Below are 26559 nucleotides of genomic sequence, written 5' to 3' on the forward strand. Positions count from 1 at the left end.
TTGCGGTTTATTCTTTCATTAGCATTTTAATGGAAAAACTTTCTTCAGTCCCAAGTGAGAAGCCTGTATCTGCATTTAAATGAAGATTTCTCTTTCCCTTCCTCTGCCACCTTGCCCTGAAAGAATGAATGCTCAGCAATGACGCTCAACACACTTGGCTCCCAGGGCTTCTGGCCATCTCCCTTGGGAGCCGGCGTGCCCAGGGCCTGGCCTGAATGCTGGACTCTTTAGGGCACACAAGTCTACAAGGGCACACTTGGAGACACTTGCAGGCCCAAGCTGGCCTGTCCTATTGGGTGTGGCCTGTTCTACTTGGTTTGAAATCCTTGCCAGGGAGAAGGGTGGGGTGAAGGGGTGTAAAGAGCGCCCTTTTCTCAGCTCTCTTTGAATCATGCTGTGTGACTATGACAAGATATTGGCAAACCTCTCTGGTCACATAATCAGAAGTCTGGGCCCCAAAATGGTTTCCTCTATTACTCAGGACAACTGTTTTCTGTAACTCATAGGTAGCTCATATCTTTCCAAATATTCCCTAGGCCTAATGAACTCCCCTGAGATGGAAAGGGAACAGAGAGTCTGCCTATTGTTCTATCTGTGCACAGGCTTTGGGGGTAAGTCTAGATCAAGCCCAGGAAAATTGAAGAGACTGAGAACAAGCACTCTCTGCCAGTACCTAGCTAGGTAGAGAAGTAATCCCTGTGGGCTTTGCCTACAGGGGTAGACTGGAGGGGGTATTATTCTGGGGGTGGGAAGAGGGTGATACAGACACAGCTTTAGAATTGTGAGAAACTGATTATTCAAGTCATGCGTCATTAATATTTCACTGGGGGTTTGCATGGGAATTCAAATTCTGCATGAGGTGTCAGCTTCTCACTCGGCTCCACAAATGGAAATGGGGCCTGGTGTAATGGTGCATGCTTGCAATACAGCTATTGGGGAGGCAGGGGTGAGAGGTTGACCCTAGGCCAAAAGCATAAGATCGCCAAAAGCATAAGATCCTATGTGGAAAAAGAAGTAAAGCAAGCAAACAAACAAAAGGGGTAGGGATGCGGCTCATGAGGCCCTCAGTTCAAGTCCAGTATTGCCAGAGTTGGTGACAAGACCAGGGGTGCCAATCTGGCTTTGGCCTGTGGGTTTAGAGAGAACAAACCACACAGTACAGCTGGCCTGATTTTGTAGGGAAACTGAGGAAGACTCAGCACTGGCCATGGAAACAAACTCCCAGCATGATTCAGGTTCTGAGCGGCACCTCTACAAAGGACTCTCTAACATGTCCTGTCCCCAAACAGCCTGGCTGTCCCAGGACCCCAGAGAAGAAGGGCTCCTTTGTGAGCCCCAAGGAGTGTTACCTGGCTGAGGGGAGGACAGAGGTGGGGACGAATCTCTCCCTTCCTGAATCCCTTCTGACACTCACGGGATTTTCTACCCCTCATTTCCACCTGGACTGCCTCAGAGCTCCATGGGTGGTGCGGGAGCTTCGTGACCCCAATGTGTAAAATGAGGCAGGGAGGCTGCGGTTCTCACACCATTCTCTCTCCTCCCCAGAGGGCCTGTGGAATTCCTCAGCGGTAATTCCTTAGAGGTGTCCTTCAAACAGAAGTGACACTGGTTTTGGCACTTCAGATGCAATAGAGCAATTCCACTGTTGGTGGTGTCCGCCCCCATGGCTCCTGATGGCTCCTTGGATCTAATTATCCTCATCTGGTGGCCCCTTCTGGGTCCTTCCTTCCATCCCATCTTCCAGTGCACATCTAACCCCATTAATCTTATTCTAGTACAGTGCCTGCCACTCAGGGTCCACAAGGAAATCAGTCAGCCCTGGACAAGTCCACCTTTCCATCTCCTCTTCCATCAATGACATTTCTTCTTGATACGTCACATTCCCATACATCCTGCTCCAGGGTGAAAACCATCCTGTAGGGGGATTCTAATAAGAATTAGGGAAGTCAGGAGCTGGCTGCTCACATCTGTCATCCCAGCTACCCAGGAGGGTGAGATCTGAGAGTTGAGGCTCAAAGCCAGCCCCAGCAGAAAAATTTGTGACACTCTTATCTCCCAGGAACCAGCAAAAAGCTGAAAATGGAGGCGTGGCTCAAGTTTAAAGCACCAGTCTTATAGAGAAAAAACTAAGTGAGTGTGCAAGTCCTGAATTTAAGATCAAGTACTGGTACAAAAAAGCAAGAAAGCAAGCAGGAAGGAAAGGAGGGAGGAAAAAAGGAATTACAGCAGAGAGTATGGGGGACATAGAGGCATCCTCACCACTGCTGTACTCCTGTCGGCCCAGAGTGCACACTGGGGTCACCGGGAAGCTTTTGATCAAGTTAACACCCCCACCCCTGCTGAGCGTGGCTGAAGAAGTAGGGAGTGTGGGTCCAGTTGTTTTGGTCAGGCCCCCAGGGGACCCTAGCATGCATCATCAGGTTGGAAGTGCCCACATACGGTGAGGGCCAGCACAGAAATGAAGGCATTGGCTTTGTCTCCAAAAGCTGTGTCTCCCTGGTTCAGGGAGAGTAGGTGGCTGGCTTGGTGTGTCAGGGGAAGGAGATGGAGGCCGGTGGGATTCGAGGAAGGCAGGCCATAGCCTGAGAGAGATTGAGTAGGGGGCCTCACAGAGGATCTTGGCAGCATCTCACAGGGACAAGGAGACTGGAATGGGCTCGTGTTTGTTTGTTTTCCGGAAAGATGCTTGGGTTAGAGTGGTCTCAGAGGAAAGACTACAGGAGGTCCCAGCCGGGACAAAGAGAATGGGAAAGTGAAGCTGAGGCTCTACTGGGGGTTGAAACTAGAATCAAGGGAAACAGAGCCACTGTGTGCCAAGTTTGTGTGCCTGGAAGACAGGCCACTAGCAGGAGTGGCTGAGAAGGGAGGGTGCACAACTGGGGGCAAACGGCTTGGATGGGTTGCAAGGAGATAACAGTAGGACACACAGGGGTCTGTGGCCTTGGAGCTGGTCACAAGAGGTGAGAGGCTCTCAGGGGACTCACAGCAGTTGAAACCCCAAGAAAAAGGGGGCTCCTTGAGGTCAAAACTGCTGTGGTATTGTCCATGCTGCCATCCACAAGAATCTGGCCAGTTGACTGGCAGCGGAAGGCCAGGGCTTCCTTAGGCCATGCTGTGATTTCCTCCCTTTTCACCTCTGCTGCAGGCAATTTCAGAGCCAGATGTTAGGCCCGATACCCAGCCGGCACCATCCACGTGTCTAGTGACAGCCAGCGGCATCCAGAGTCAGACGGTTACTCAACAGCCGAGATTGGGGAAAGCCTCGGTGTGCCAGGTGGAAGAAGCATCTAACCTGCAGCTTTTCTGAGGCTTACCTCAACGTGCCTACAACATTGCCTGTGGTTGACTTTATCTCCCCAGACCATGGGTCTTCTGAGAGAGGAGCTATATGTAATCCCATACCCGGGACAAATTATTAGAACATTCAATTTAATTAAACACATATTTATCAAAACATTTAATAAGAGGCACTTTTTTTGAGATGATAAATGACTGTTAGTCAAAGGGAGAAGGAAGAAGAATGAGAAGGAAGGAGAAAAGGGAGGAAGGAAGGAGGAAGGGAGAACTTGAGGAAGGAAAAAGGAAGTAGGAGAGTGGAGTTTCCTAACAATATTTTTAGAGCACTGACTATCTAGGCAGAATCCATGCCTTTAGGCTTCTGGCTTCCAAAAGCAGCCAGCACCCTGCTGTCATGCATCTGAGAAGTTTAGTCATGGAAATGATGGGGTATGTGGTGGGGAACTTGTGAATGTCCCCACCAACCCTGTAAAGTCAGGAGCTTCCTGAAGTCTGGCATCCTTTCAGAGATGGAAGGGTCAGGCTGGAGGACTTGGGGACTAGAGTAAGACCTTCAGAGAGGCCAAGGGAGGAGGAGAGGGGATAGAAGGGTTGGGAGGCGGAGCTGAGGGTGTAGAGAGGGAAAGGTGGGTGGGTATGACAGGCAGGCTGTGAAACTGTGTGGCGAAAGGAGCAGATGAAGAGTGATGGTCTACGGTGGGAAGAGTGAGGGGGGCTGGGCTGGCTGAGCGTACAGGGAAAGATCAGCGCATAATAGTGGGATTCGCAATCATGCATGTAAAAGAAATGATACTAGAAAGAAAAAAAAATATACACCATCCTGTGCTGTAGATGCTATTTTACAAATGAAGAAACTGAGCCCCCAAAAGTTAAACGATGTGCGTGTCTAAGTTCTCCCAACTAATAAGTGGTGGACCGTAGGCACAAATTCCACGAATCTCTGTGGGATGCCCACATTCTCATTCACCTACCACAGCTCTCAGCCACATGGGCAGATGGCGGCCTAAGGGCTAACTCACATTACCTGGTGCCCCACAGCCAGGTACAGCTAATCTGGATTGGAGACCTGACTTTTCGGATTTCAAAGGCTATGTGCTCACTCCCTGAGACAGGACTCATATAGGGAGTCCTGCCCTGCATTTTTTTCGAGGTCTAATCAGACCTAGCAATGATGTTGACGTTCGTGGCGGCCTGTACCTCTCCTGGCCAGGCTTCTAGTGCCTGGACTTACCATGAAATAATAGAGCTGTGAAGAACGGGCCATGAACTCGGGCCGACACACAGCCACACAGATCTCCACGAAGCCGGCGTGCTGGCTGGGCTTGGCCTCCCCCATCTCACACACGATCCTGCAAGAGGTGAAAAGACATCCCATGAGCCACAGGATCCAGACATGACCTACCCCGGTCCTCTGTCATGCAGGAGATCTCAGGGATAGCAGGGAGCAGGGACTGAAGGCACATATGCTTCCCTGCCAGGGCTCCTTCTTGGCTTTCAGAAAATGAGGAAATCTGCTGGGTACTGGTGGCTCACACCTGTAATCTTACTCAGGAGGTTGAGATCTGAGGATTGTGATTCTAAGCCAGCCTGGGCAGGAAAGTCTGTGAGACTCTTATCTCCAATCCATCACCAGAAAACTGGAAGTGGCAAGGTAGCTCAAAGTGGTAGAGGGCTAGCCTTGAGTGAAAGAGCTCAGGGACAGCACCCAGGCCCTGAGTTCAAGCCCCATGACTGACAAAAAAGAAAAAAAGAAAGAAAGAGAGAGAGAGAAAGAGAAATAGAGAAAAAGAGAAAGAAAGGAAAGAAGAAAAAAGAAAGAAAGAAAGAAAAAAGGAAAGGAAGGAAGGAAGGAAGGAAGAAAGGAAGAAAGGAAGGAAGGAAAGAAAATGAGGGAACTCAAGGGAGCCTAGAGGAAGGTCCCGAGCGTTCTGACCCATCTCTGAACTCAGTGGTTAGCAAGAGGCGGGAAAATGTTTCAGTGCAGGGTGGGAAGGCGAGCTACCCACAGGTTCTCAGCAAGTCAGACCTAGAACATGGAAGTAATCTCAGGTTCTCAGTCCTCATCTGGGAGCAACTTGCTCCTGAGGCTGAGGTTGCTTCAGCACCATGCTTTCTGCTCCTCTCCAGCTTTTAGTCCGGTAGGAAGATACTGTGTGTGTTTGTGAGGAAATGTGTGATACAAATACCCCCTTTTACATGCTAAGAATCTGAGGTACAGAAAAGTCAGGCCTCTTCATCCACATCCAGGGGATCCATGTCTCTAGATCCCACCAACCATGGAGGAAAATTATCCCTCCACAAATGGCACCTGTACAGAACGTATGTGGACTTTTCCCTTGTCATTATTCCCTAACGATACAGCACAAAAACCACTAATCGCATTTCCATTGACTTAGGCATTATAAGTCGTGTGGAGATGATTGAAGGCATAGGAGTGATGTACATATGCAAATTCTTGCCATTTTATAGAAGGGACATGAATATCAATGGAATGTGGTATCTGAGGGTTCTTGAAACCAATTCCTTGAGGAAAATGAGATACCACTTTATTTACATACCTGTATATTTTATTTATTTGTTTTTGGAGGTCATTTTGCTAAATACTATTTTATATGATCAGATGCACATGAGCCTTGAGCCTTTGTATTCCTGTCCTAAGAGTATCCTTCTTCGATCACAGTGTGTAAATGCCTAGATTATCTGTGTTTTGTATGTATCTATGCAAATATAAATGTCATCATATGTATAAAATGTCTACATATACATGCATGTACATGTGTATATACAATAAACACATATAGGAAACGTACTTTTTAAGATAAAAGTAAAACATAACATACTCACTGTTCTAAATACTTGTTTTTACTCAACAATACACCATAGACTTTCCTTCCTATTATTCTACCTTGCTCTATTTTATTCTTTCTAACAGCTTTGCAATATTTTGCAGTGTGACTAAAATCATCATCTTCCTATTGATGGGTATTTACTTATCCTAACTTTTCTTCTACTTCAAGTAACCCAGTCAAATGAACCAAATCACACACACACACACACACACACACACACACACACACACACACACACACACACTAGAATAGATGCTGACGTGTACCTCAGTGGTAGATGTCACTCAATGTAGCCCCTGCTCCCAAATGTAACCCCATCATAAATTGAGGAACATCTGTGCAGTAATTCATTGAGTTGATGAGTTCCCTATTTTTAGGCATACAATTTGCTTCTGGAGTTTTGCTATTATGAATAAGGCTGAAATAAGCATTTTTGCTTATAAACAGTTGAGTAGTCTAGTTATTTAGGGAATGGTATAGAAGTATGGTTGGTGGCTAAACTATAGATTTTGTTAGGTATGCTGGAAAGAAATGGCCCCTTCCCTTGGCTCTCTCTCAGTGCACCCTAGAAGTCCTTGCCCAGCACCTGTAACCCAGGCTACTGGCATGCCTGGGGGCAGTGGGAGGTCCCCCAGGCTCTGAGGTCATTTCCCTATCCACTGAGGTCACCTCTGCTTCTGCTGTGGCCTTATGTGATCTCTCTCCTCCTACCCTAATTCCTCTTGCTCTACCCAACTCCATCTTGTGCAGCTGTCAGTTTGCTCTCTCTCTCTTTCTCTCTCTCTCTCTCCTCCTCCCTCCCCAACCTCCCCTCTCTTCCCCTCTCTCCCCTCTTCTGCCTGAACTGCATGGGCATTTCCATTTGGCAACCCTTACAGATTTTTTTTAGGCTGTTTGTTTTGTTTAATTTTTATGGGATAAGACGTTGCTATGTATCCCAGACTGGTCTTTAATTCTTGATCCTCATGCCTTTGCCTGCCTAGTGCTGAGATTGTAGTCATGCACCATCACACTTGGCCAGACTACATATGATGCAATTTAGAAAGATTGTCCCAATTTACGTTCTCATCTTAAGTGATACTTCCCATGTCTTCCCATTCCTCCACAGTGGGCACTGATGTTTAAAAAGCATTCTTCATTCTTTTAATTTATATTTCACATGGCTCTTAGTTCTTCAAACATGCAGTGACTTTGTGTTCTTTGCTGTTTTGTGATATCTGCATTTTATTTTATTTTATTTTGGGTCCGGTCGTGGGGCCTGAACTCTGGGCCTGAGCACTGTCCCTCAGCTCTTCAGCTCAAGGCTAGCGCTCTACCACTTGAGACACAGTGCTACTTGCAGCTTTTTTCTTTTTGCTTATGTGGTGCTGAGGAATCGAACCCAGGGCCTCAGGCCTGCAAGGCAAGCGTTCTACCACTGAGCCAACTTCCCAGCCCCCTGCATTTTATTTTTAAAACTTCTGTATCTGTTTAGAAAAAGTATCTATTAACTATTATACAGCATAAGTATCCTCAGCTTATCATTCATGTTTTTGCTTTGCTTACAATGATTTTCAATGTTCAAGTCTTAAAATTTAATGTACCCCAAGCCCCTAATCTTTTCCTTTATATTATCTTCTTTTGAAATTATACTTAGAACACATTCCCCTTCCTGACACCAAATACATTTCCACCTGTACTTTCTTCTACTCTTTTCACAGTTTCATATTTTACAGTTGCCTTTTTAATCCATCTGGGATTCATTTTCGGTGGATAATCTGAAATATTACTTTTCTCAGGAGTTAACTAACACCATTTATTGGACTATCTTGCTTTTCCTTGTTGATTTGAGTCACCTTCATTGCATACTAAGATTCTTTTCCTAATTGTTCTATTTCATTCTATGGATCTTAGTACTATCACTATTGTAATTATGAGGTTTTATATAATACTTTTGATGCCTGTTCACACGGGTTTAGAGTAGATGTGTTTTAAACTTTCCATAGCATGGTACAGTAGCCTACTTTGGTTTGACTCTTCTAGGAAGGTCTGAGAAAGCAGTAGGAGCCATGGAGAGTTCTTTCGGTAACAGAGGGTTGATAGACCAAGGAGGTGAGCATCCTACCAAGATTTGAGCCTTTCTTAAGTCTTCTTATCTGCTATGAGTATTTTGGGAAAACCCAGGAAGAATCAAGGACAACAGTATTTCAGAGTCACTATATCCTGAGGAGACTCAGCCTTACCAGCAGCCTGTGCCTTACATACACAAGACAGGTGACAAGGTTGCATACTGGGAGGAGCAGTAAGACAGTATGGAATAAGATTCCACTGTGCTGGCAAGCATTTCCTAGTTGTGTTTGCTGGGCTGGAAAGTAGTGCTTATTTATTTACAAGACAATAGATGACTCCTGAATCTCATCGTCTAGCTGGGGTTAGAGGTCAAGGTCACCTGTTGAATGCCCTTCCCCTGAATTCTGTGGGCCAATAGACTTGACAAAGATAAAAAGAACATGAAGTCCCCACAGGCTTGAGAAGAGGAGTGAGGTTTCATTTTCAGCCTCCAAAGGATCAGCTTCATGATGGGGGATGGGGTGTATGAGTAGGGTGCTAGAGACAACAGAGGAAACTGAGTTCACATTTGTCTGACCTTGCTTTGTCTCACCTCCACTGCTTGCCTTAGGTAGGTTTCATTCATTTTTCTCCTCTCTCCCAGCCATGACCTTTGCCTCTTTCTATGTGTCCCAGGTACAGCCAGTCACTGGTTGGTGGGTGGGGAGTAATGGGTCCCCCTTGCACATTGTAAAAAAGCTAGGGATATTCTCTATTTTCCCTGTCACAGCTTTGAGACTGTCTGTTATGATCAAGGAGTTGTTTGTCCAAGTTGAGCCATCCCTAATCAGAAAATCTCAAATCTGAAACTTTTGAAATATGGACATAACACTATAAATGGAAAATTCTATACCATGAAATTTGGATTCCTGCAGAGAATTAATAAAAGCATTGTATGAAATCACCCTCAGCCTATGTGTAAAAGGCAGATAAGAAATATAAGTGATTCTTGTGTTTAAACTTCAGACTCAAGTTATCTGATCATATATAACACATATTCTAAAATCTGGCAGTGGGGGTGGGGTGGGGAGGAATCCCCAATTCAAAACATTTCAGATCAAGGAGACTCGGCCTGTACGGCTATATCACCCCTCTCCTCCTGCTCTTCGCTGTGTCTCAGGTGGCCTCCACTTACTGTTCTGCAGGGATGTAGCCATCCACCAATGGACTGCATTCCACGCCGGCCACCTTGACATGGGAAGCGATGTCCCGGAATTCCAGGCCCAGGTTCTCCCCTCGGATGGTAACCTTAGTGCCCCCTTCCCGGGGGCCTGTCACTGGGATTATCTGCAGGGAGGAAGAGAAGTGATTGTAAAGGCCACAAGAAGCACTATTACTTGATGGTTCTTTGACTATCCATTCTTGAATAGGTCTGGGGCTATCAATAATGGGGCCTAACCTTCAGATAATGCAAGCTGTGTGTGTATGTGGTCTTAGAAACCCAGTTCAAAGGCCCTGGTGGATCATTCCATCACAGGAGGAGAAGGTCACTGCAGGAGGACTGAGCAATCCATAAAATACTAGGATGAAAACCTTCCAGCCTTCTCCTGGGTTGGCTGCAAGACCTCCCCTCACACACAGCTCTCTACACCTAGGATCATCCAACCCCTCTTTGGAGATCCTTCTCAAATGCTACTTCCCATAAGTGAAATTCCAAGACCCCTTCTTTTATTTCTTTGATGATAATATTGATTCTTGTCTGTCTCCTTATCCTTTCTACTTCAGCACCCCCTCTTCTCACACAAGCCTCTAAGGACAGGGACATGTGCTGCTGCTCTTATGGCCTTGTCAGAGGAAATGCCGTATTCATAGCATGAGCTATCACTATGTTGGGAACCACACCTCTCTAAGCATCTTTCTGGAGTTGTACAGCTATTTGTCCTAGCCAATGTCCTCATTGCTGGGCTCATTTTCACTTGAGACTTCACCTGGATTCACTGGTCAGCATGCCTCTCCTTCCTTGTTACAGGCTCACCACGGGCCTTATGATTAGGATATGAACATTAGTTCTCCGTAAGTAAGGGCCTGTCTGTGCTGAGCTGGGAGCTGCAGGCTCCAATGACTACTTCCCATATTCTATACACCAAAGAAGGGCTTTTTTTCTACACCTGGTCCTCTGAGTCCTTGTATTTGCATCATGGCCCGTGGGGGAGCAGAATGGTAGGAGCCTCTAGCCCTTCCCAGTGTGCCCATTGGCCCTTCTCAGCAAGGGTCACAACTTGAGCTCCATCCTGGGGTGGAAGTTGGGGAGGGCAAAAAATAATAGGCTGGGCTTCCCTTTAATGGCAGCTTTGCAGAGAGAAACTGCCCACCTGCAGTGGTCCAGCTGCCTCCTGCCTTTTGAACCTCTCCTCTGTGGGCATGAGTATTTGTGAGAGGTGAAAGGATTCCCAGGATAGTGGAAAAACTGCTTCCTTGCAGACACAGGCCCATTTCTGTATGGGACAGGCAGGCAGATGTGGAGAAGGCAGGGAGAGGGGTCTAGCTTTCCCCTAATGCCTGCCCAGATGGATGGCCAGTCCCCCAGTGTACCCCTAACACATGGTAGCAGGTGAATCCAGCATGAGATTCAAGCTCTAGCTTGTCATCCTGTGAAAGCAGTTTTATCTTTGGCCCAGTCTAGATTCCCTGGAGGGCCAATGCCAGTATGGAGAGCACTAAATAGACTTTCATACATGGAAATATGTTCTATTTGATACCTCCTCCCTGTGGTTTTCTTGGACTTCAGCCAAAAAGAAAACAAATTGGACCTAACACACCATGAGCTGCCATGTGCCGTGGGCCCAGTGATGGCTTCTTGTTAAGAACACAGGGACAGAAGTTCTATGGAGGAAGTACGGAAGTGCTAATGGCCTGAGAAGGAGGAGTGTGAGTATCAGGGCCTGGGTACAGAGCTAGGGACAGTGGGTAGAGAGGAGTCCACCTGACTTTTTGCTCCAAGCCTATAGGTTAAATCTTCCAATACATTTCCTCAGTTAGAAAATTTCTGAATGGAACCTTCTCCACGCAGGAAGCTGAAACAGGGGTCAAGAAAAACTTGAAATGTCCAGATAATCAGGAAGGTAGAAAGTGAAGAGGTTTAGGTGTGAGACATATTTTGAGGACCATCCTAAGGTGGAGTGACAGTCCCTGATGGTCTCATTTTGTGAGTGAGACAGTGCAAACCCATTATCATGGTGAAGGATCTTAACCTAAGACTCAGAAGGCCTGAGAGTCAGGACCATTTTCATCACACTCTGGTCTTGGTAGTGCTAGGGATCAAACTCATGACTACATGCTAGAGAAGGTAGTCTGCCATCGAGCTTCATCTATAGCCCTTCTTTACCCTTGGGCAGAGCAAATACTTGCCTCTGAGCACTGGGACAGGGTGTTAAGAACATTTGCTTTGGTGGCCATGATGGGCTGAATTGTGTCAGATTCACATGTGGAAGTTTCAAGGAAACCTAGGCTCTCAGAATGTGGCCTTATTTGGAGATAGGTCTTTATAGAGGCCATAAAGCATTAATGAGGTCATTAGAGTGACCTTTAATCCAACATGATGGTGGTATTCTCATAAAAATATAATAAAAGGGCAATTGGGACACACGGAGACATTTACAGAGGGAAGACAATGAGAGGACACAAGGGGAGAAGACAGCCATCTGCAGGCCAAGAAGCCAGGCCACACTGATTCTTTCCTCAGGAGGAACTTGGGAGTTGTGAGCATGTACATTTCTGAGGTTTACACTATTTGGTCTGAGGTACTGTATTCCTAGCAGCCCTAGGAACACAATAGAACAGGGTTGCTATGAACTGGTGGAGGTTAGGAAGGTAACCATGGACACACATACAAGGCCTTGGAATGTGTCCGCCATTGCTAGGCATCCAGGAATAGAATTGTACAACTGCACCAAGTCAAGTGCCAGTTTGTTCTCACTAATTACAAAGCCAAAGAGGGCTGCAGCCCTGTCATAGTGGGTGATGAATACCATGTCCCAGCTCCTGACAAGGTGGGCATGGCTCAGGAAGCTGAAGTGGGCTGCTAGGCCAGCTCAGGCTTACCTCTGTGATGCGTGGGTTTGTGCACTTGCTGTTAGCACCCGACAGCTCTAGCCACCGGCTCTCGTGGGCAGGACAGTGTTGACGCAGGGTGCATTGGCCTGGACTCTGGCACCAGCCACATTCAAAGTCTGGGTCAGCCTTGAGGCACAGCCCACAGCTCTCACGCATCGCCCCACATTTGTAGAGATAAACTGGAGAAGACAAGGGTGAGAAGTGCTGGGGTGGGAAGGTGCTGAGAGCAGTCAGTGACCAGGACAAGTTCCAGCCTGGGATGCTGGGGTGATGGCACTGAAGAGCCACTTGTCACTGTGACTCAGAGAAGATTGGAAAGGACTCTGGGCTTGAGAAGAACTAACTGTGGATGCTGTGTGTCTCCATTCAGACTCAGCAGTCAAGCCAGGCATTGATGGCTCACACCTGTAATCCTAGCTATTCAGGAGGCTGAGATTTGAGGATCACAGTTCAATGCCAGCCCAGACTCAGCAGTCATTGGCAGCTCATCTTTACTCATTTCTTTCCCCTCCTGGGACTCCTGCTGTGCAGAGCCCATGCCCATGAAGGAAGTGTGGACTGGATGCGAAGAAGAAGCCAGAGCTTGAGAGGGACAGACAACTGCTCATAGGTCAGGGTAGAGTCCCTCCATACCTTTATTCTGAGCTGGGTTGTCAATGTTGAAGTGTCCATTCCATACCACTGTCAGTTCCACTGGCAAGTTGTTAATCTCCATCCCTTCATAGGAATACTGCAGGCAGAACAGGATAGAGGAGGAGAGGAGAAAGTTGGTCATGAAGCATTATTCTAAGGATGCCCAAGTGGCCAGCCTAGGGCCCTCAAGAGCACACAGGGCTAAGGACTGGGCAAGACTGTATGAATGGACCACCATACCTGTGTACATTTGGATATGTGCATGCACATGTATATGTGGACAGGGGAAGTGGAGGGCAAGGAAAGACAAAGCAAGGAGCGGGCCAGGCTTCCATAGCATACCTGAAGGGCAGCAGAGCTGTGTGAATGCACACCTGTGTGAGCAGACTGGACTAGCTTTCACTGCCAGTGGGTCTCTGTGAGGAGCACTGGAGGCTGTTCCTGCCCAGCTAGGCTTTTCCCATAAAACTTAATGGAAGGAAGAATCAGTTTCTTCCCAACAACTTAAAGAGCACTGGCCACTGGGCCCTACCATGCCCATGCTTTCTGGTGGTTTTAGCATTTCTAGGAAGCATGCAGATCTTGGCTTTCACAAAGACCTGGAGAGGGCAGATCCTCTGTCAGGTAGGGGATGTGGTTGCAGAGAATATGCATGCAGGGGCTATGCTCTGGAAGGAATGGGAGGCTGGAGATGAGAGAGGACAGCCAGGAGCTTAGAGTAAGATGTAGGCTTCCCACTGGACCCCTGAGGACAAGCCTGGGAACCTGGGCAGAACTCAAAAGGCATTCACTGCCTTGAGGCCCAGCTCCTTGCCACACTGCTGCCTTTGGGTGCCAGGGCTGATTCTGATGTTCTTTTGCCTGGCGCTCTTCAGGATCTGCTGCTCTCACCCTGGCTGTCCTGAGAATGGAAAGTGGGGGGAAGACTGGGGGTGCTGGGAGGCCGCTACTCTGCCTTGTAGAGCAGTACTTCTCAGTACTCAGAGCTAGTGAGCGGAGCCTCCTTTGGAGGCTGGGCTGCAGTTCTAAACTCTACCTGGTGATTTTCTTATTTTCTATCAGACTTTCTCATCGATGGGAGAGGGGAATTGAATTGGGACAGATTTTTCTGTACAGGAGGGGAAGAGGGTTAGCAAGTTGTTGAAAAGATTCATCCAGGGGACTTGGTAGGTGTGCAGTTGTACTGGCAAAGGTAATGGGCTCTTTGAGCTGAGCCTAGAGACAAGGTTGGGGGGGGGGCTGGGCTATTAGGGTGTTGATAGGCAGCAAAGGGAGATGGACTGAGGATGGGGGTGGGGTGGGGGGAAGTATCTTTCCTCTGATCATAGGCTCTGGGAATGCCAGCCTGGGGATAATCTTGGGTCCAGGGCTCATGCCTCTGTCTTTAAGTAGAGATATAACCTGTTCATAAAAGTTTCTCAAGGTGATCGTATGATCCGCAGTCCAGAAATCTTCCCAAGTCCCTGAATTGCAGAATGAGTCCCAATGTGAACATGCCACAATGTCCTAAACAGTAACATGAGCAGGTTCTGGGTCCAGGATTCTTTGGGTTCTACTCTAGGGTCCAAAAATTTTAACCTACTTCTTATATGCCAGGCCAGGAGGCCTCAGTTGGTGTTTTTCTATAATAGCTTGCAGGGTGCCATTTATACTCTCACAGACTCCCTCTTGTGATGGGTGCATCTGGGCCCACATGATAAAGCAAAGCCCCTAGTATCGAGGTGGAAGCGCAGATTCCAGGACCCTACTCCAGACATGCTGAATTTGATTGTCTGGAGATGAAGAGCCCTTTGAAAGCGCTCCTCTGGGCTTCTGGTTGGAGACTCCATGGTCACAAGCAGGGAGACAGGGGCTGGTTCAATGGAGGAAGAAGTGCATAAAATCAGCAGACCTCCCTTCCTCATATAAGAGAAAAAGCCAGAACATTTGTAGGCCTCCATCCCCATCTCCTCTTCCCACTTCATGTCTTCTTCTTCAAAGGCCCCAGTGGGGAAAGATGTCCAAGACCTCAGTCAGACTCCTGGCTGGCGGGCTCTGGATGGGGCTGGCTGTTTCAACAACCCAGGCTGAGCATCATCTGTCACTGGAGTCAATGTTGGGGACCAGCTTGGCCTCTGCAGGGATGCTGCCATGGCTAAGTCAGGCTTGGAGCCCAGGTTCAGTCCCTTAGGCCTGGTCTGGGTGGGATCCAAAAGAGGTGATGACTGAAGAGGAGTTAGCCAAATGTTAACAGAAGCTTCAGGACCCTTACTTTGGGACCCCCTGTACAGACAGAGTATAGTGAGCCTATCAATAGTCTCAGCTGCTAAACATTTTTCTTCAGTACTTGAACTCAGGCATTCTCATTTGTTGGTTTGTTTGTTTTACTTAAGGGTGCTGCTCTAAAAACTTCCACCTCAGATTTTTGCTAATTAATAGATGATCAGAGTCTCATAGGCTTTCCTGCCGGGGCTGGCTTCAAACCTTGATCCTCAGATCTCAGTCTCCTGAGTAGCTTGAATTATAGACATGAGCCACCAGCACCCAGATTCCCAAGTATTATCACACATTTCAATCTATGTGATACACCTGGGAATGCTCTGTGAAACTCTGTTTGTGCTGCCTGTGTTTATATTTGTGTGAAATAATAATAGCATGTACTGAGTGTTTTTGTGCCAGACACTGGGGTACATATGGGCTGTGTGCATATGACAGTGTTTGTGTGTCCTAGTGCGTGCACATGTGTGCGTGCGTTTTCTATTTTGAAATATCTGAAAATAAAAACATCTTACATGATCAGATACACTGAGCTTTTATCTTTCTCTCCCTCATTCCTGGGATCACAACTCTGAAATATTGTAGAAATCATTAACGCCAGGTATGCCTACACCCCTGCTGCTAAGGTCTTTAAGGAAGTCACTGTGTCCAGAGACTCTTCCTTGGCAGATAACCAGAATCCACAAGAGTGAACCAGCTTAGCAGGGCTCTCTGGCTCCCATCCCCCCCTAGGCTATCCCCACCCAGCTTCACTTAGCATTTATATAGCTCCCTGTAATCAGCAGGCAGTTAATCTGCACAAAGCTTAGTGCTGGGCCGAATGTGTTACAGGTTCCTGGAGGCCAGGAGGTTAAGTGTCTCAATCAAGGTCTGGCACACCACTGGCTTGGCTAATGGATGATTTTACTCATTATCTCCAGGAAGTGTGACCCACCGCCTGTTTTCCTTCTGAGGCAGACAGGACCCCTGAAGCATTGAGATACTTTTGCCTCTGAGCATTCCCCCTCTTTTCCCCTCCCCCTCCCCCTTCCCCCCCCCATAGAGAATTTTACTGGAAAGTTCTAGTACCAACAAGGCTGTGCAGTATAACACTACACAAGAAACTAGTCTGAGCCTGGTATGGAGCCCTGGGACTTCAGAGGGCTCAATGGCCTGGCTCTCAGCTGTGCTCCAGGGACAAAATCTTTTCCTAATTCTCTCTCCATCTCTGTTTTGCACATGGGAAAGTACTTGAAGAACACGTGAGGCTGGCATGAGACCTTGGCAGCTGGGCCTGCACCCCAGGTCGGCACAACCAGCACTGGAGCCAGCCAGTGCCCTTTGTGGCCCAGTCCCTTGCATGACTGCCAGCCTGACAGGAGGTTGTAGACTCTATTATTAGCAGCACTTGACATTTTGCTGGAGCCTTGATCTAAAGTAGGCCATATACCCATAGTGGCTCCCCTCTGTGGTTGCCGGGGACCCACCTTCTTCTCCTCACACTGTCCCCTGGGTCTGCAGCCCTTGGTCCAGGGCCTAGCCCCAAATGTGGGGCTGGAAGCAATGCCACCTGCACATCTAGTCCCTCCTTTCTCTGCTCTCCTCTGAGATCTCTGTTACTAACCTCCTAAAGCCACCATAACCCAGGGGTTTGCTGTTGGAACCTCCTCCCTCTACCTCCAGATTGTTCATGGACTTAAAAACAAAACAATCTCTTTGTATTATCCTCTCTGAGGCTGACCAAAGTCTGCTCTGGTTAGAGCTTGCTTCAGTGAACACCAAAGCTGGATATAAAGTGCCCCATTGCTTATACATACATACATATATATTCATATACATATGTATACATATATATTTGTTGCTGTTGCCTGATCTTTGTTTATGGAATGTAATTCATATGTAATTGAAGTCTGTACCTTCCTTGCTGTGTGTCCTGGGGATAGGATAGCCACTTATCCTTTCTGGGCCTCTGAGGCCCTCTGCCAACAGGATCTAAAAGATAATTCTCTCCTCATATCTAATTCTACCTGATGGCACTTAGTTTTCTATGACTATCAGGGACAAGGATGATAAAAGAGAAATTTTTCTAAATAAGTCACTTGGTGACATGGCATTCTGACAGAGATCAGCATAGCTCTGGGGTCCTACTGTTCCTTGCTCAAAGTTGTCTTAGGGAATGCTGGGAGCAGTCCAATGCAACCTGTGTCCAATTTTCACAGTAAATAGAACAGCAGAGGGACCTTCCAGCCTCCTGGAGTCTAAGTTAAGTCTCTACATCATGGAGGAAGCTCTAGTCTAGGGTTTTAAAGGACTAACTCAGGCCATTGTATGTGAGTTCCTTTGTGAGCTTAACCCAATCAACACAGGGCTCACAAGGTGCCTTGTAATATTCATATCCCTCTTTCTGGGAACTGAGACCACAGATTCTTTCTTCCCTCTCAATGTTACCTGGGTTCCCAGGACTGCTTCTCCCAGGAAACAAGGTTATTTTCTCTGTGTTCTGAAATCTCCACCATAACTGCCAAGTCAAATGAGGGGCCCAGACTCCCTTTCCAGTGGGACCTTCTTGATTAAGGGCAAAGCACTCTGAGCCAAGCCCTTAGGGCTGGTCTGCATTGGCCTCAAAATTTATAAGGAAGCAGGAGGTGTTTAATATACCCTTTGCTTGCAGGTTTAATCTAGAACACTGCAGAAATCTGGGGAAAAAACAGCCTGGTTGACAGGGAAGATGGGGGAGGTGTACGTGAGAAACTAAGGAGGTACATTTAGAGTTTCCAGAGTGTGAGAGCAGGGACCAAGTCCGTCTCTGTAATGCTGAGCAAACTTTGGCAATTTTGTGGGCCTCATGAATCTCTGTTTCCCCCTGGACTGTGTCCTGTAGGAAAACTAAGGTGTTTCCATGCAATCCTTTGTCTGGTCTCACATCACGCCACCAAATTCAACCATTGCATATAAATACCCATAGCCACTTGTAACTGTGAATCTGGCCAGCCTTTCACTACTATATGACCTTGAGTAACTAACTTACTCACCTTCTGCACAGAAGCAGGATATCCCACATCAAATGGAACCTCTACTTACTTTTGTGCCCCCTGCTAAGGCTTGCATATGAATGTAATTTTTTATTTATTATGTTTTGGTCTTAAACAAGGTTCTCAAAACTGAGCAGAGTGGGTTGGGAATGTGGCATAGTGGTAGAGTGCTTGCTTGGCATGCATGAAGCCCTGGGTTCGATTCCTCAGTACTACATAAACAGAAAAAGCCGGAAGTGGTCCTATAGCTGAAGTGGTAGAGTGCTAACCTTGAGCAGATAGAGGCTCAGGGATTGGCCCTGAGGATTGACAAAAAAAAAAGAACAAACAAACCCAAAAACAAAAAACAAAACAGAGCATAATGGCTTACATCTTTAATACCAGTTACTTTGGATGCAGAGATCAGGAAGACTACTGCTCCAGGCAAAAAGTTAGTAAGACTTCATCTCAACTAATAAGCTAGATATGATGAGTCTCATCTATTTATTCTGGCTACTTGGGAGGACATAGGTAGAAGGACTAGAGTCGGGCCAGCTTTTGTGGGAGAGATAATAGAGGAAGAAAGTGACACACTATGTGAAAATAATTTAGACCAAAAAGGGCTAGTGAATGGCTTTAATGGTAGAGTGCTTGCCTAGCAAGTGCACTGTCCTGCATTCAAACTCAGTACTGCCCTACAAACCTGGCTGAAGCCCTACATCTGGCCTCTATCTTCTCTTTTGTACTGTAAAGAACCATTTACTTTCTCATAGCTTGAAAGTGTTTTCAGTGGATAAATCTAATGTTGGCTACCACAAAGCTAGGTGCAGAGAACTGAGCCAGAGAGAGAGCGAGAGAGACAACCAGGTGAGAAGAGGAGCAAGCTGGCCCAGAAAGGGGATACATAGTTAGGGACCCTAATGTGCTTCATAGTATTTGGGTGGACTGTGAGGGCTGCTGACCTCTCACTGATGGAACTTGATATATTGCAGGCATTTCTCAACACTGAGCAGGTTCTAGCTGATATAAGCAGCACATTCCTGGCCAATTCTCACTGGATCAATAGTTCCCTTTGCGAACACTTGGTTTTTCCAAAGACTTCTTGATGGGGACATAGCTTCTATGTACATTTGAAGGTAGTGGTGGGCTTTTGTGGGCTCTGATGAGGCACTGGTAAACAGGGCCTGGGGCCTCCAAAGCAACTCACAGGAAAGAAGACAGACAGGAATGCTCATGGAAACCAACTTACTACAAATATACTTGTCTGTTATGTACCTGTGGCTCATGCCTGATATCCTAGCTACTCCAGAGGCTAAGCTCTGAGGATCATGGCTTGAAGCCAGTCTGGGAAGTCAGATCTGAGATGCACTTATTTCCAACTAACCAGCAAAACGCTGGAAGTAGAAATGGAAGCTCCAGTGGTAGATTACCAACTTTGAGCAAAAATACTAAGCAAGAGCTTGAGGCACTGAGTTGAAGACCTAGTAGCAGTACAAACAAAACAAAAACAAAAAAGATACCTGCTTACAACAGACCTCAGTGGTCTGATGCCATCTCTTCCAGTCTTAGACAGAGGACCTTCTTCCCAACATGGCTACAACCAGAATCTGACCCTGGTCTTTGTGGCCTGAGCTTGGTGGGTGTAGAGGGGCTGGACAAGCAGGGTAGGAAGGAAGCAGGTAGGTTGAGAATGAAGTGGTTATGTGGGTATCTGGGGAGCCCTGCTAAGCTGAGCTGACCAGGCTTCAGGAGGTAGACAGGGGCAACTCACGGAGGTGTTTTGGCACTGTACACTGGAGCTGTTGAAGCGTAGGGCAGGTACCCTCTGCTCGCTGCCTTGGATATTCAGGATGCATTCGTAGCCTCGCTGCCCAGACTGTGGCTGTGGGAGGTTCTTGGCCTTCAGAGTGATAGGTTTGATCACCTCCACGGGCACCAGGATCTTGTCCACTCGCAGAAGCTGAGGGCAGTCCTGGGGACAGAGGGCACAGCTCAGGTTGGAAAGCCAGAAAGTCAAAGGGACAGGGACCTCTGCAGACATTATACAGATATGAGCCTAGATGAACCTCTTGTGCCCATCTGACACTAGTTGTGGGGATGTAATGGGACTGAGATATCCCAGGTCCTGGAGTTATTGTCTTGACGCTACTCCTTGTGGAGTCTGACCTCAGCACCTTTGGAATTGTGTTCATGTCTTCTGCATTAGATTCTCTGGCACATCTGTGGGCCCCTCCTGGTATCCCTCCTGTCCAGCAGGCTGATCCTCTTGCCTGGGAGTCCTGTTCCACTGGGGACTGATGGTCCCTTTTCCTGCCAAATTCTAGGCAGCCAAAAGTGAGGACAGATGGGCCTCATAAGAAGCTCCACAGGGAGGCAAAAACCAGGGCCTCAGCTCTGCCTCTGTGCTCCATGAGTCTAGACCACAGATGGAGAGGCTTGAGGACCTCCTGTACACCAGAGTCTGGCATTTGGGAGTGTTCTGGAATAATCTCCAGTGACCTTTATCAATCTAGACACTTCAGACTGAACTCTAGAGATGGCCAGACCCTAAGGAAACGCCCCTTGGAGCAGATGATCACTGAGTGTTTCTAGATGCCAGTAACAGGCATGCTAATCTCTGATCCATGTGCTGCTCAGAGATCCTTGGGGATGAAGGGCCTGAGTCACAGAGCCCCTTTTCATGGAGCATGGACATAAAGTATCTGGAGTGGTCAAACTCAAAGACAAAGAAAGAGATTGGTGCAATGTGGAAAGCTATTTCAAGAGCAGATTTTAGTTGGGAATAGTGAGGATGATTATACAACAATGTATATGAACGTAAAGCCACAGTGCTGAACTTTTAACATTGGTTACAATGGTACACACATACATATGTGTGTGTGTGTTGTGTGTGTGTGTGTTTTACCATAATTCAAATGAACAATCAAAACAAAACAGAAAGTAGCAGCAGAGAGGCAGGCTAGCACAAGGAGCCAAGGCCAAGGTTATACATCTCAGCCTTAACCTTGACCTGACCTTGTTTGTGGCTCTAGGGCTCTAAAGAGGCGGACCTCTGGAAATCTTCTCTGGTTTGTGTAGAGCATTAATAGCTCCCTTCAGTTCCTTTTCTTAACTGCTACCTAGTCCCCATGCTCAGACAAGATGGGAATGTTGGACCTAGATAAGAAGAAGCAATAGCATGGAAAGGTTGATGCTCAAGTTGAAGTGGGAAGTGTGTGATGTTGGAGAATCATTGGCTGAAACTCCATGACGGGTGGAGAGTTGTGAGGCTTAGGGCCCAGGCTAGTGAACCTCATTCCACCCTTCTCTCTGCCAGAGCCCTGGGTAGCCTTTGTTTCTAGATGCTAGGACTGTAAGTCCACTTGGAAAGATGACTAGGAAGCAATGGTATGTCTCACCCCATCTCCTTTATCAAGATGTTGCCACCTTTGATCTTGCACTGGAGGTACCTGGATCTAACAGTCCTTTTTTTGTTTCTCCAGTCCTGGGGCTTGAACTCAGGGCCTGGGTACTGTCCCTGAGCCTCTCTGTGCTCAAGGCTAGCACTCTACCACTTGAACCACAGCACTACTTCCGACTTTTTCTGCTTATGTGGTACTGAGGAATTGAACCCAGGGCCTCATGCATGTGAGGTAAGCACTATCACTGAGCCACCTTCCTAGCCTGGTCCAACAGTCCTTTGACCAACCTACTGGGCTACTTTACATTGTAAAAATGTAACTGAGGCAAGGAATGAAAACATAATGACTGTGTTAGCAGATGAATAGCTAGCGGCAGAGTTCTTTCTCCCTTTCATGAAAGAGAAGGTTCCCACTGGTGGGTAGAAAACCTCAGGATAGGGTGGTTGGTCAATCAGGACTTGCAACTCAAAAGTGTGAATCACTCCTAAACTGGGCTGGAACCTAGCTGGAGTGCTAGACTGTCTTAACCCAGGTTGGCCCCTGTAAGATTTTCACTGACGTTTGTTAAGAGAGTTCTAATGCCTCCTGACTAACAGTGGCCCCATAAAGACCTAGTTTGCATATAAAAAGATTGGTGTCTCTGCTAGTAAGTTCATTAATAATAATTGAAGAGGCCTTGGACTAGATTTGGTGTATACGTTTTTCTAGCCAGTGTTCATGATTGACCTCAGTGCCTATTCTAATTGAAATGTGAAATGGCAATTTTCCTTCAGGCAATAAGGCCTGAAGAGACCCTTTCTACCACCTAGTCCCTACCTCCCACCCCAGTATCCCAGATTCTGACCTGCTGAGATTCCAGGTGTTAAAACACCTATACATCCAAAACTCCTAGGAAATCTCAGAGAAATGTCAACATTCCTGTATGTCAGTCCTGGGGCTTGAACTCAGGGCTTGAGCACTGTCTCTGAGCTTATTTGCTCAAGACTAGTGTACTACCACTTGAGCCACAGCATCACCTGCAGCTTTTTCCATGTAGCTTATTGGAGATAAGAGTCTCATGGACTTAACTGGCCAGGCTGGCTGCGAACCACAATTCTCAGCCTCCTGAGTAGCTAGGATTACAGGTATGAACAACCAGCATCCAGCTCTGAGGCTCTGCTTCATGGTCCAGGGTCTCAGACCTGGGATCTCCCAAAATGAAAGCAAGTATCCTTTTCCTATTCATTTCAGAATTGTCACTGTCTGACCTAGCTATAAGTGAGGATTAAAATTCTTCTTCCAATCATATATTTTGAGGATTCCATGGACTAGAAAATACAAAGCATCTGGCCCAGAATGAGCAAATATTCAACAAATGTTTATCCTCTTTGTTGTTTCCAAGCTCAGGCCACAGTCTTGTCCTTCATCTGTTCCCTATTCCCGTTTCATATTCAAAGGACTCATCTCCCTGGTTCCCGCCTCTGTGCTTTTTCTAGAACTATCCCATCAGTTCCTATTGTCAGTTTATTTCAGCTTTCTAAGCTTCATGTCTTACACTGAGTTTGACTAATTCAATACTTTCAAGTACCTCAGCACAGTCAAGGCAGGAAGGGAGATCTGAGCTCTGTCCAATGCTTCCCTAATGGAAGTGCTTTGTTCTGGGAGGTGACATCCTAAAGCCACCATCCTAGCTCACTATGATGGCTATACATTTACAAGCTCCAAGTGTTCTGAGTGAGACAGGAGACTCACCGGTCAACCACATAGCCTTGAGCATACCTCTCAAACCCTCTGGATCTCTTCATTCATTATGGGAAGAGATTGGTTTGGATTAGATAATCTTAATGGTCCCTGGGAGATTATCTATCTATCTATCTATCTATCTATCTATCTATCTATCTATCTATCTATCTATCTATCTATCTATCTATCTATATCTCTCTCCATATATATCTATCTTGCAGGTTCCTGGCAAAGAGCTTCTAAGACACATGGAATTTCTTGAGTGATCTGAATATATTTTGTTATTCATAATAAGCCCATTTTTACCATACTTGAGTTAATGCTAAAATGAGATGGCTCTTGGATGATAGGAAACCAACCATGTGATTGTTGGAGGGTCTTCCTCACTCTCTGGGAAAAAGAGATGGTCTAAAATCTTGAGTTCCAATTGCCAGTGAAGTGAGTCAATCATGTCTAGGCAGAGGAATCTCATAAAGCCCCTAAATTCCAAGAGCTTCCTAGTTGGAGAACAGATAGAGGTGCCGGGTAGAGGATGTCCCTGGACAGGCCCCCTTTCCCATATACTTTGTTCTATAGACTTTCCTCTTGATGCTCATTGGTAAGCTTTGTAATATCTTTTAAAGGAACATGTCTCCTTGAGTTTTGTGGCCCAGCATAACCAATAATCAGACTTGAAAAGGAGACTGTAAGAGACTGACTTATGGCTGGTTGGTCAAAAGTACAAGTGACAAGATCAGACTTGTGATTGGCACCTGAAGTGGGAGCAGTCCTTTGAGACTGAATCCTTGAACTTGTGGAACCTGGCACTAACTATAGGAAGATAGTATCATAATTGAGCTAACTTGTAGGCTACCTAACATACATCTGCAGAAGGGTGAAGAACAGCTCAGTGTGGGAAAAATGGCCACACATGTGGTGTCAGACGTGTGAAAAATTGAGAACAGCTTATTTTTCTTACAGTACTAGTTCTGTTATTAACCCAATAGGTGACCTGGGATACATTATTTTATAACCGTTCTGAAGCTCAGTTTTCCCATCTTTAAAATGAGAATAATACCTTCTCAATTAGCTCAAAATGTAATGGTGAAAATACCAATCAAGTAAGTGAATACCCAAAGGGCTGGGGTAGTACAGGGACTTTATGAAGGTAGGCTATTTGCCTATCAGTAGGGAAGCATTTTAATAGTTTAGTAATTGGTATGTTGCAGCCTGGCCTGGTCCTACTGCTGAGTACTGGCTGTGGTAGACAGTGTGCTCTCTACTTTCATTATTGTAGTTAATGTGGTTAACTTGGTACAGGGATTTCAATCTAGTGTGCATTCTGCTACCTTCCACCACCTTATACATACGTTCTCATGTATTATTGTGTTTTATAATGCAACAAATATTATGGGTCCCATGTTTCATTGAAGATGATTCAATTGCAGTAACCTCACTCCGTATTCATACTGAAGATGAACACAATATTTTTTAAAATCTGATCATTTTACTTTTCTCCACTGATGATTATCTAGCCCCCATACAGATTTCCTCCCAAACATACTGCTCTTCTCTTTTCAAAGCAGATAGTTCTCTGAACTATCATTTGAAAGGACCAGTTCTTGGAGGATGAAAAATACCTGTACTTAACAAGATTATTTGGAGACAGATGCATGCAATAAGAACCAGTCTCCCTTGGAGACTATTTTGCCTGTGGCTACATTCTGCTATTAGAAAAATAGACAGAGGTTGAGGTGGCACAGTGGCTTGAGGCACAAGCAAACATTTAATGGCTTGGAATTCAGGAGGTGGATCCAGCTGACTTCAGGTCAACCATCCAGCCCCATGCACATTTTGGTCTTCACTTAAATACACACAAAATGAAGATAGCACAGCTAATTGCAGAGGGCATGAACACAAAGCCAGATATGAAAGCAAGAAAGATGCCTTTCCATCTACCATGTCCAACATGTCAGTGTCTGCTTTAGAAGAGGGTTCATTGCATATTTAAATAATTGAACAAGGACATAAAGAATGCTGCCTGGCTGGGAGAGGAGAGAAAAGGGCTTCCTTCAGAGCTAGTGCTGCCTGGGGAAGGGGGTGGTAGGCCTGTGGATTTACAGCCCCCTAGTGTGTTTACAAGAGGAGAGCTCTAATTCTTCCAGTTGTTATAGCAATATTGGGGGGGGGTACTGCCAAAGCTCAGCAGAACCAGGGGGCCTGCTAAGGAACAAGTGACTTTCAAATTACATCCTCTTCACTGCCCACCCCCCATCACCTTAGGCCTCAGTCAATAACAAAGAGGAGCTAGCCCTAACCCTAATCAACCCTCAAATTTATACACACCTTCTAAGACTCATGGTGCCAATACAAAAATGTAATGCATCATATATTTCCTTGCTGTTCCCCAAGTTTATAATGCCATTAGCGTGATCTACGACAGGCTGGTTTATGGAGGGAGCAAAGTAATAATACAGAAAGGAAATACCCATAACCCTAAGGGGGCGGGGCAGAGGAGATTGATGGAAAGTGCAGTTGTCTGGAGAAATGGCAACCCGGTAATTGAATATGTGAAGGAGGAGGTGGTGCAGGGCTTGGAAGTGAGTTTTTGAGCCATTTTTGGCTTTGTTTTCTCAGAGGAAGGTGAAGGGCATAGTTGGGTGATTCTGTTCCCTTGAATCTTGGGAATGGCTCCCCTAAAGGAAGGGAAACAGGACCGATGGGATGGGGGTGATGTGCTGGCTAATTTCCTTCCAGAGTCTAGTTTGGTATAAATGCCCTTGGGCCTGTCCTTGACCCTGGGGATGAGGCTTGTTTCAGCATCAGTGCCAAGCTGTAGTCCAGAGACTTCACTTCCATTTCTGCAATTGCAGTCTAAGAGTGAACTTGACTCTTGGAACATCAGAGTTCACAATACTTGTCTTGGCTCTGGACATCTCTGAGAAGCTGGAGTAGTCGGGGATTTGGGGAGAACCTTGCATATACAGCTTGACAAATGCATTAAAATTTATGTATCCTACAACTTATTTCTGGAGTAAGCAGGCTGGTCAGACTTCAAGAGGAGTGGTGCTGCTGGAACCATCTCAGAGTTTGGATGTGGGCTAGGTGTGTGTGGCTAGCCTTCCTAGCAGATCCTATCCATCCAGGTGCCTTTTCAGTTTAGATGAGAAATAACAGCAACATTTTCTATCAAGGACAAACTCTTGCCAGTGGATTTTATTTTGTTCATGGAAGTTCATCTTTGTTCCCCAAGAATCAGAACCCAGAATAGTTGTGTTGGCTGGATAGAGT

The 26559-nt window shown here is 46.4% G+C and overlaps 1 protein-coding gene across 3 annotated transcripts in view; it reads right to left on the bottom strand.

Moving 5' to 3' along the window:
* Plxna4 (plexin A4) overlaps nucleotides 1-26559 on the bottom strand; it is a 422862-nt gene that overhangs the window by 48714 nt on the left and 347589 nt on the right. For all 3 annotated transcript variants that reach the window (XM_013021638.1, XM_013021639.1, XM_013021640.1), the window contains 5 exons: nucleotides 19938-20138; nucleotides 12921-13017; nucleotides 12276-12466; nucleotides 9370-9521; nucleotides 4529-4646 (listed from right to left, as the gene is read on the bottom strand). In XM_013021638.1, coding sequence (XP_012877092.1) covers nucleotides 4529-4646; nucleotides 9370-9521; nucleotides 12276-12466; nucleotides 12921-13017; nucleotides 19938-20138 — 759 coding nt within the window. The remainder of the gene's footprint in view (nucleotides 1-4528; nucleotides 4647-9369; nucleotides 9522-12275; nucleotides 12467-12920; nucleotides 13018-19937; nucleotides 20139-26559) is intronic.

This window comes from Dipodomys ordii, unplaced genomic scaffold, assembly GCF_000151885.1.
Source record: "Dipodomys ordii isolate 6190 unplaced genomic scaffold, Dord_2.0 Scaffold56, whole genome shotgun sequence".
NCBI classification, from domain to species: Eukaryota; Metazoa; Chordata; class Mammalia; order Rodentia; family Heteromyidae; genus Dipodomys; species Dipodomys ordii.